The sequence below is a fragment of the Priapulus caudatus genome, unplaced genomic scaffold (assembly GCF_000485595.1).
Source record: "Priapulus caudatus unplaced genomic scaffold, Priapulus_caudatus-5.0.1 Scaffold1687, whole genome shotgun sequence".
Taxonomy (NCBI): Eukaryota; Metazoa; Priapulida; class Priapulimorpha; order Priapulimorphida; family Priapulidae; genus Priapulus; species Priapulus caudatus.
The window spans coordinates 21,224-32,812 of NW_014578748.1; the positions used below are offsets into that span (position 1 = coordinate 21,224).

Genomic DNA, 11,589 nt, shown 5'->3' on the forward strand with positions numbered 1-11,589 from the left:
TGCCAGAAGTTGCCTTCTTTGAAGAGCGAGCGGAGCGGAATTGGCTGTGGAACTTATGTAATAGTCTGAATTAGTGTGTATATGAAGGAAACTGCTGTGATTGGGTAATATTTTCAGAAGGTTTCCAAATCGAAAAAATTATTTAATGTTTTTTTTCCCGCCATTTTTCTCTCCAAATTATGGTGGGGTTCTAAGACTGGCCTAGTTTATATGTAATCGCCTTCAAACATGATCTGACATACCACACTACTCCATGTCCTCATCTACACATCTTCAATCCGTCTCAGTACTGTCCAACAGCCGTTCTTCGAGGCTCGCGGCTGCTATGGAACCATGCTCCAAAAACTTAAGGGAACTAGAGACGCTCGAACGTGCCTCGCGCTGCCTCCCCCCTACTCACCAATCGAGCCGTCTCTTATCTCCTCCTCTAAGCCTCCCCATGCCCTGCACAACACCTAGTACCAATAACCACTAGATCGAGTAAAACTTCCAACCGTTACCCAAGGACAGCATTTTCATTAATTCGAGCCTCCCAAGGACATCACGCAATATCTCTAACAACGGAACTGCAACTAGGCTGCACATCGGCACACATGCACTCTTTCTTTAATTAAAGTCCTATTCTCAATATCTTACACAACAAACCTCTACTCTTCCATACGCTCAGACCCATATCCTTATACTGCGTCACTCACTACAATCAGCCTACTTCCTCACACTCGAGCGAGTCATCTCAGTCACCACTTCCACGCCCTCAGCTCCTCCCCTCTCCTCCTACCTCCCTCCCCCTACTAAACAACACAGGCGTCTCTCACTCCCATGCGCCTGAAAATCTAGCGGCTAACTCACCCGGCGCTTCTCGGCGCTCGCAGACTTAACGGCGCCCTACCGCGGGACTTGCTCGGCTACGTCTGCTGTGCTCTATCTGCTCTGCAACTCGGACTATGTCCAACAAAGCAGACCGCTTCTAGCCTGCAGCATACCCTCAATCTATTAAGAGCTACGAGCACCTCTCTCCGCGCCTGCATTCCTGTCCTCCTCGCTCCTCCTCCCAGGCTGCCTCCTACTCCTCCTGACCAATGATCTTCTTCATACTAGCGCATGCGTACGCACGCCGCTCCTCCCAACAGTTCGCGTCCTCTCTGAACCATCCAATCCTCCCCCTCACAATCAGCCTACTGAACAAACATTAGTCTCCCACTCTCGGGTCACTCGGTGCTCGTTCCTCTGAGGACCGTTCACTTCCGCGCCACGAATTAACCGTAGCCTGGAACTAACGTGCCTTCCCAAATACTTATTCATTGACCACCAATAACGCATCCGTGTAATTCTAAGAAGAATTGTGAAAAAGAACTTGAATATATACCCAAACTATTTACTACTCACATTCAAGCTCGCTCCTGAGTCCATGAAAACACCATTTTTATGAACTGCTGGGAAAAAAATTAAAAAAAAATTTTAAAAAACAGACAAATCAAAATGATATATATACGATATCGCACTACATTAGCAGCACGTACCTACTAAAAGCCCTAATTAATTGTTATGGAGGCAATTCAACTAAACCATAGCCATTTACATAATCGTGCCACAGGCAGTGGCTTATCTAAAGAGTATTTACAGTATCATAAACAGGACCATAAAGGATATATCATTTGTGACAGTAGGGGGCGCGTAGCATAGTATTGTGGACAGTAGTCGCCTCCTCCGTCCTGCGCTCCTCCTCGGCACTCCACTCCTCATCCCCTCGTCTCACACCAACTTTTCGTCTCACTAACCTTCTTATTCGATCGTCCATCCCCCCCCCCCCTTCCCTTGCTTCTTGTTCTGCCTTCCTCTAGCTAGAGCCGGTCTCAACTTGTACTTTACTCAACGAGGCCTATTGATCTGGCCGTAGCCACTGTCCTAGCACCTAATCTGCGAAAGCTAAAGCGATCTGACCCATAGCCAGCGAGCCTGGCAATGCCTAAGTTAGCTACCGCGACCTCACGATCTGGGTCCCATCAACGCTTCTCCACACATTGCAGTGCAACAGGTGTTTTGAGAAATGTATGTCCCGTTGGTAATGAGATAATATGTCGTTTTTAATGAGATCAATTATCCTCGTTTTAATGAGATAAAAATAATTTCTCACAATGTGCCCTTCCGGCTCCGTATATATGCCAATTGTACACAGATAAGATTTTTAAGGACTACTCTCCAGCGTTGTTGCACGGTGTAATCATGAGATGAGTTCTGTGAGAGGACATTCAAAAGAAAAGGGACTGACAGATGTGCATAGTTTGGCCCAGATCGCGAAATGCCTAATAATATAGTAATATTGCTGACACGGCTTGACTGCGATCTAAATGCAAACAAGCGAGAGAGAGACAGGAGTGAGGAGAAAGAGACCCGACGAGACATCAGGTGTAGGCAATATTTACTATTTTATTTAGTGCATTACGAAATGCCCCCCGTAAGCGGCAGAATCTGCACACTTCACTATCGCGACCTTGCTAACAAAATCGCAAGATAGAATACCACAGGCCCGCAAACAAACGTGAGAGTATCCGCTTAAATCATCATTATCTGTGTAAAAATTGGCGAGAGTGAGTCAGCGGAGCGCGCGGAGAAGCTGCCCGAAGTGTCAGAAATATTTTTCACGTCTCATTAAAACGAGATAATTATCTCAATTTATCACAACGACATAGTGGGTGATGCCTCAGTCATAACAAGCACATATTCTCACAAGCACCTGTGAACTGCATGTGGGGATAACTGCGATCGACGATTGCGAATGAAGAAAGGTCGTGGAGGAGACTCGGGAGGCCAGGAGGAGGAGCCAGGAGACAGGGAGGCGAAGGAAGGAGGAAGGGATGGAGATCGAATAAAAGAAAGGCGTCGTGCACAACGTGAGAACCCGCTCGTAGAAAGTTGGGGGGCAGGAGAGGAGGAGCGAGGAGGAGGAGAGGGAGGAGGAGGAGGAGGCGAAGAGAGGACAATACGTGTTGGAAGCGTAGGGAAAGGAGGAGGCGGAAGGCAAGAGCCGGCGAAAGGAGGAGGCACGGGCAGGGAAGAGGGCAGGAGCAGAATGTAAATCCGAGTAAGCCAGTTAAGCGGAATGAAGAGCGAACATCCCGCAGTTTGTTCGTCAAGAATACGGCACCGGCTTCGGGGGACTATGGCGGCGCGCATTGACGGGTGGGGGCATTGTTGCTGGCATGGGACGTGCTGCAGGGAGGCGAGGGGAGCAACGTGCAATGGAGCTTCGAAACGAAAACAGGACAGATCAGTGGGCCGAGAGAGAAGAGTTATGGAGGCATGTTGGTTGCCGTTAGCCTGCTTGGCGAGTATCTACTCAGCTACGGTGTGTAAAGAGAAACTGGCGAGGAAGGCCAGGAACGCCAAGGCTCGCCGGAGGAGAAAGGCGGCCGAGGCTAAAGAGCTAGTAAATAGGATTCGCGGCTAACCAATAGCGAGAAGAGAGTCATGGAGAGGAGTGGGGATCAGGAGGATAGGAGGGCGCAGGAGAGGAGGAGAAGGAGAGAGGAGGGAGTAGGGGGGGGGCCCGGCCACGCAGCGCAGGGTGAAATAGAAGCCGCGAACGACGTGCCGTCGCCCGGGCACAGGAGGGAAGGCAGGCGAGAGGGAGGAGGAGGGGGGGAGAAAGGTGTTGGAGTAGCGGGGCAATGAAGAGGAGGAGAGAGGGACGAGGGGAAGGGTGAGGGCGATAGGAAATTCGGGACGCGGGGTCAATAGGTGGGGTAAAACCGTCGCACGGGAGGTACAGTCAGTTCCAAGGACGCACTGGCACGGCGCAGAGAGAAGAGTCGCGTGAGGCAGTTTGAAGGAATAGCATCAGAGGGCGCTGCGAGCGCAGGGCCGCAGTGAGGAGAAAGAGTAGGGGGCCTCACGTGGGAGCGGCCGTACGACACTGGAGGAGGAGAGGAGGAGGCCGGAGATTCGTAGAAGAAGGCTTCTGTGAGAGTATGGAGACGATCAACTCTAAATACTCGTCGAATAAATACAGTAGTGCCGCGTCATCAGCGTAGGACGACCAGGTATCCAAGTAGCGAGGCGCTGTCAATCGCTGATTGAACAGCAGTTTCTGGAAAATGTTTCTTGTAGGAGCCACGTACGGTCACTAGCAACATGTAAGGGCGGCGCGGCACTGGGGCACGTGCCGAGGAGCCAGAACTCCAAGAAAAAACAAGTTTAGGGAGCCGAGTTGTTTGGAGATGGGCCTTCAAGCCGATCCATAAAGGGAAGGTGTTGGAGTATACGCGAAATGTCGTTGCGATGCCGCCCAGTTGTCGCGAGTGCGTTTTCAGACGAACCCTGGTTCTCAAGATATCTGTCAAAATGGACAAAAAGGGGGCGGCGTATTCGCTGTTGGGGCGCGGCTTTGCCGCGAGCTGTGCGCTGCGCGCAAAATCCGGGGCCGCAAGTCCGTCAAGGGTAGTAGGCGTTTCAGCCCTTAGTGAAAGGACCAGAGAGCACAAAAATGATAATTACTGCCTCTTCAACGTGTGTGAAATACAGCTTATAAAATGTCTCTAATCATGTCATATAAAAAATAACATCACTCATTATAGAGCTAGTAGCTTTATGAGCTTGGTTTACCTTACATGAACTTTATGCAAATTGGCATTGATAGTGACAACACTTACACTCATAAACATTATGGGGAGGGTGGAGTGATTGGATCTCCAACTTGGGATCTAGAATCCTAGCTTTGTATGGATTTTCTGGTTCTGGCCATCTATTACATCAACCCAACACCCATCCATTGGATGGGTACTTTGCTAGTTAGTGAATAAATATTACAATGCCAGCCACTGTCTATGTAGTACTTATGAATTGCTATATGCTACCTCGCATTATGAACAATGCAAGGCATGTCAATTAAAAGCTCACTGGTACCGGAAACCGTTGAGTAATTGTCAAGAGTGACAGATTGACGTAACCATATAGATGTAGATGTAGAATTAGCAAACATACTATAATGAATGAGTTTAATTAATGTTTCACTTAAGGATACATTCAGGGTTGTAGGTGACATTTGGTCAAAATTTTAATTTGATAGATGGCGCCTCTGGGCAGCTATGTATGTGTAGATTATGTATGTGGCCTCCCAAACAGTTCAAAATCCCCGCATATGCTTACCGGGATATTGTATGTTATTAGCAGTTATGTTGTAATGCCCCTTACAGTGGTACCTGTCTGTAACCCTGAGTGTATCCTTAAAGTTTTTAAGCTTACTAGCTTAAAAAGGTACCTTGTCTGTTAAACAAGGTGTGCTACTATTGTGATTATTGGTGGTTGGAAATTGCTTTCTATTTCACTTTTAACAGAATCACACTGACCTAGCTGTAGCCTGTATATATACTAGCGCACATTAAACACATGTAGGGTTGAATGCCATGGTTAGATGCCAGTAAATTTCGACCATACTTCATAATTTGACAATTTTCTGTTCACACCTTATAGACTAAACCTTATTTATATAAATCTCAATCCGACTAGGTAGACGTGTCTCTGTTACACGTACTTGTGAACGACTTGTGCTGGGGTATCCATGGGTGTGGAATCGATGTCGTACATCCTGTGCCAATCATACCTCCTCGGTACCAGTAGGCCGAAGCAACGAATATTGAAGAAGTTGATAAGGTTGCGGCATGGTCCATGGCTGTGGGGAAATAAGTGAACATGATGTTAAGCTAATGATTCGAACATGCTTAAGTGTCACGTTTAATTCAGCACATATCTAATTAGCAACGTTTGTAATTACAGTAAAATTTGCTCAACTCTATGAACGCATTGGATTTTGATATGCTTAACATATGATCGCATTATTGCATACAGCAGTGTAGCCACGATTTTAAACCCCCTATCGGATTAATTGCGGTAAGCAGGTTCATTCAGTCACACCACCTTGCCAAAACCAATTTTGGTTTCATTTTCACATTTTCACCAAAACTGTCTGACCAAAGAAAGAAAAGGCTCGAAAGGAACTTCAGTTACATAGGATTACTAGACGGGCTCCCCTCGTGGATAAGGAAATACTGTAACATGTCTTTTGCACGTGTTACATGAAGTAGTCAGCGAGGCTATAGACTAGGGTTGTTTGTTGACCAGTTAGTCTACGTAGACGCAGTGTCGCGCGGCTACATTGATGTTACAGGGAGTTGGATAAGCGGGTTTTAGATTAGGCAGTTTCGAGAGTCAGTGTGAAATAGGGGTAGGACGTGGTCTGAGAGAACGGGTGACATGTGCGCTCAGGATGTAGGGAGTTTTGGAGGAATATAGAGAGAGAGATGTAAGAGGGGGGATTTGGGTTCTGGGCAGCGAGCTGAGCACACGCGCGTATGCGCGTGTGCGCGTTCTTTGGATCTTTGTGCGATGTGGCTACAGTGTACAAGATAATAATGTTTATTCCGGTTACTACAACAAGTTTGACTTTATATCTTCATTCCTGTTTACATTTTGGTGCTCGTGACAGTCCAAAATCTGGGTATCCCTTTGTGGACACAACGCAAGTTACTTAATTCATATCGATCTACGGGCCAGCAACGAAACAGAGAAAGAATGACGGAGAGCGAGAGAGCAAGAGAGGGACGGAAAGAGCGGGTTCTGATGATGAGATGGGAGCCATGCAGACTGCGCTAGCGCCGACGACGATGGCGACGAGGATTGGCTGGAGATCGTGGAGATCGCGAAGGACCTTATACTACAAACGATTCACGAGCCACGGAGCCACGGAAGAAAACTGGAGAAGGAAGAAGATTGGAGCGAGATAAAAGGAGAGCGGACGAGAGAGCAAGAGAGAAAGAAGAAGAGAGAGAGGGAGAGTCAGAAGGAAAGAAGGCAATGCCCAGACGCCGGAGCAGACAGCAACGGAAGCCGAGAGAAGAAGCTGGAAGAAAGAAGAGGAAGATATATAATGCCGTGGTAAGTGTTGCAATTTTCCTAGTATACATTTCGCTGTGCTCACGCTGTTTACTGTCGCCTGACTGCTGAGTATACTGACGATATTGCCTGTGCGGACGGTTTGTGCCACAATAGAGCGTTATAGGGTGCATACGGTATAAAGTCGCGTATACACGGTCCGAGAGAAGGACTACGGGGATTTTTGTCACAGCATATATACGCTGGGAATCCTCCACATAACGTGTCAGGGAGCACGGAATAAAGATACGCTAGATGTGTAAGCACCCTAAGATACTGTACTGTACTGTAAGTGTAAGATAAGAAGGCACAGTAGATAACCGTATGATATAATATAGTTACGCACAGGTGTATAGTTGGATGCTATAGAGGGCTGGCGACGCGGTAATGGCAAGCACAGATGATGTTATTTTGGGAAAAGTGTGACGCTCAGTAGGCCTACGGCAGAGTATATTTAGTTAGGAACATGGCATATATAATGCTACTTGCGGAGCGGAACAATATTTATAATAATGAAGACCGATATAGTTGTTTCACAAGCTGACATTGTATGTATGTATGTATGTGTGTGTGTATGTGTGTGTGTGTGTGTGTGTGTGTGTCTGTGTGTGTGTGTGTGTGTGTGTGTGTGTGTGTGTGTGTGTGTGTGTGTGTGTGTGTGTGTGCGTGCGTGCGTGCGTGCGTGCGTGCGTGCATGTATGTAGGTTTATGGTTGTTTTATGAACGCGGTATTTTCTTCATGATCTAACCGTTTTTTTTTTGGAAAACCTTTGTCGTGAAACTTTGTTTAGAAATTTGTGATCGTTTTCTTGAATATCAAGCCAGCTACAGATGTTACTTGAGGAAATCAAAGGGAATCTTCCAGCATCACTCATGTTGCCACGCATCGGGAGGGGGGACCTACTGTACTACTATTCAATAATTAAGACAGTCGCACTGCCAATTGCGGATGGTATCCAAGTTGTGGCAGTGTTACCATTGCGGCATAGGGAGCAGACATTTACAATGTATGAAATATATCGGCCTCCTGGGTATTTCCCAAATTACACTACAATGTATGCATATTTTGATTTTTCACAACAGTTCCTGGGCATTTCATTAGATCACTCACATTATGTCAAACCTGATGCTCGCAGTGTACGCACATGTATTCAGGAGAAACGTGATATTTGTCATCTAAATACAGTCATTCGATCAACAAATATTGTAAATTCTTGTGCAATCGCTTTATTTAAGAATGATTCTAATGACATTGCAAGTTTCTGTCAAACGCGCATCCTGTTTACTGCATGACCGCAGCCAGCAGTATTTCATCTGGAGCAAGGAAGTTGGTATGTAGTAACGCCATATTCATTGAGAGTCACGGTTTCATGCCAAGATGCTATCATGGAAAAGGTATCGGTTAAAATTTTTAATGTTGAGGTACAAGGGGTAATTTCGTTAAGTCCTGGATGTAATGCAGATACAAAGGCGTTTTCAATTCCCGTGTATTATGTGCAAGAGAGTAGAATTATTTTGAAAAATTACGTTAATCAGTGGGAGGACTCAACAGCTGATGCGTTGGTTATTTGGAAAGAATTGTTTGTAGACACGGACATTAAAAAGGAAATGTATACGAAATTAATATCATCTTCGATTGTCCCAGAGAAATTGTATAAGGATACGGATTTAGATGTCGCTTTCGGGGAACTTACTGAAGCTGTCAAAAATAATGTACCCATTAAATCATTCGGGCAATTAGATTTTAAAGGGATTGGAAGTTCGCAATCAGTTGTACATCATTCAACAGTTTATGCATTGATCATATTAATAGGGATAGTTGCATTTGTTGCAGTTGTTTACTGTCGTTTTAGGAAAGTAGTTTGCCGGTCATCGCCAATCGTGAGATCAGATATCGTTCAAGGAACAGGTATAGAAGCGTCGGAGTCGCATAATCCGCCTTCGGATGGGAATCCAAGGACTTCGGGGAGTCATCGACTTACATTTCCTTTGTGGAGTGTGACAGCACCTCGGGAGAGTGAAGAGCAGGTTTAGTACAACACATCACGGACAGGTAATGGTATAGGACACACGGTTAGAATGGCGACACAAGTTACGGTGTGAGTGCAGTGTGAGTGCAGTGTGAGTGTAGTTGGGAAGGATAGCAAGTACAGAGTTTGACAAGTGAGTTGAAGTGCATGCAGGTGTTATGGTTGAGTGGGTGAGAGAGATGGTACCAGGTGTAAATAGTGTATATACAGAAGTGCTATTTATTAGTATTATTGAGTAAAAATCATATTGTGATTACATATTGCTGGTTCTAGTATCGGGAAACAGGCTATTGAAATACAATGTGAAGTAGAATGTAAGAGAATATTTGTGGGTAGGAGTGAACGGGATTAAAATGTTACGAGAATGGGGAGTAAAGGGGTTAAGAATTAAAATATTATGATTAGGAAGGATGGTTGTTTTAGTAAAGTGGGCTGGCTTGATATAGATTTTGAATTGTGAGTATTACATAGGATTGCGATTTTGATACATGTGTGCGCACACATATATTAAAGGCATGGTCATAGTGATATCGGTTAGGAGAGAGCTACTGTCCGGTGGTTTCGATAATTGTTGCAGATGCAGGGACATGATGAGAGCAGAGCGCATCGGACGAATCTTCCGCTGCACAGTTGGACAATATTTCGGCAGGACATTCAGATGGCAGTCGGTACAACATTTTGGCAAGAGGAGGAAGAAAACTACCTCCATCACTTCAGTGACTTCAATACTTCAGCGAGAATTCAACGTGCAAATTCAGCAGAGTCGACGACCTTCAAATTTGTGAGAACAATATTAACACAAACACTAATGTGTTAGCAAATTATCAGTGCTGGTGAACTTTTGGCAAAACCATTGGACATTATCGAAGAAATTAAAATGCCACAGCACATTTTGACAATTACGTCCTACAATCAATTATTGCATCGGCATCAGAAGAAGCAGCGCAGAGGATCAGTTTTGCGTATTTTTGTTGGCTGCACGTACACGCAGATACGCGCACGTACACGCGGGTACACGGAGATACACGCACGTACGCGCGGGCAGGCGGGTACACGCAGGTACGTGCGTGTACGTGCGTGTACGTGCGTGTACCCGCGTGCACGTGCGTGCACGTGCGTGTACGTGCGTGTACCCGCGTGTATCTGCGTGTACGTGCGTGTATCTGCGTGTACGTGCGTGTACCTGCATGTACGTGCGTGGTGTATATGCATACTTTTCATACAAAATTATTTCATCCAACTGATGTAATGTAGACCAATGTACATGTACAGAGTGTTTCAAAAACGTATTATTTCAGGACAGTTTCCAATATTCTCTCCATATCCATGGATTACTATTTCAGCAAAATCTGTCCATACCAAATTGATCTTTCAGTTCTCTAATAAATGTGAAGTAGTGTAAACAGTAATGCGCGTATAATGTAGACAAGAATGAATGTTCACGTAGTAATGATGAAGTAGATCCAAAACTTGTGTGGTAAACTGTACAATCTTTAATATCTTAGACACATCACACAAAGAGACAAAGACCGCGCACACGCGCCTACGCGCGTGTGCTCACTTTCGCACCCAGAACCACACTTTCTCAAAACCCTTACCTCTCTCTCTATATATTCTCCCCAAACTCCTACAAACCACATGCTCCACGCACATGTACCCGTTCTCTCCAGTTCCAACCGTTCCCCTCATTTCACAATCACCCTAGAAACTGCCTAACCTAACCACGTCTGCCAATCTCCCTAATACATCAATGTAGAAGCGCATCTGGTTGAGCGACGCTGTCTAGCTGGATTATGACTAAAACAACTACCAGGCTAGCTCCACGCACTAATCCATGTGACACGTGCAAAAGACATGTTACATTATCTCCCTTTTCCCCAAAAACGATGACTAGGGTAGTCATCGAATCAGTGTCCTCACTGATCTACACTTCAACCTAACGAGAGAAACGTCTTTCTGTCCGATTACACAACCCACAATCAATACACAACCATAACAACAATCAAAATACAATAAAAAACACATATGAAGCGTAGAAAACAAGTAACGATAAAGTTTGACCAAAATATAAGTCAGAAACCCAACACATTTGACAGTGAACATTCTGATATCGCTGCAATTACTATCACTCTTGCGTATTTTTATGGCTGTAATGTACGTGGCGTATGCGTATACCAACACGCATTACCGAAACCACGTTATAACTGGATTATATCATCATAATCCCAGGGCACACAGGGGCCCATGCACACAGGCATTAATAAACACGGCACTGATGTGGTACTTTGTCACTTCCACACATCATACGGCCAACAAAATCATCATATATCATCCATCATACATCATAAACGTGTACCCGCGTGTACGTGCGTGTACCCCCTCTGTGCGTGCCTGCCTGAGCAGCCATTGTTTACAAAATTGACTAGCTTAGCCTCGTTTTGGTGCGATGACCCCAGGTCATTAATATTATTTAAGACTGGTGTAAATACTGTAATATACTGAGTAGTGTATAGTTTTGCAGGCTATAATGTCACCAACATATATGAATTTGTTTCCACTTGAATTAATGAAGAGGGTAAGAAATAATGATCAGTTAATCAAATCACATATTGAATAGGGTTACATTGTTGTT

At 45.3% G+C, this 11,589-nt stretch overlaps 1 protein-coding gene across 1 annotated transcript in view; it reads right to left on the minus strand.

Moving 5' to 3' along the window:
* LOC106817340 (palmitoyltransferase ZDHHC17-like) overlaps positions 1–11,589 on the minus strand; it is a 35,535-nt gene that overhangs the window by 1,416 nt on the left and 22,530 nt on the right. The window contains exon 15 of the mRNA XM_014821999.1: positions 5,531–5,668. Coding sequence (XP_014677485.1) covers positions 5,531–5,668 — 138 coding nt within the window. The remainder of the gene's footprint in view (positions 1–5,530; positions 5,669–11,589) is intronic.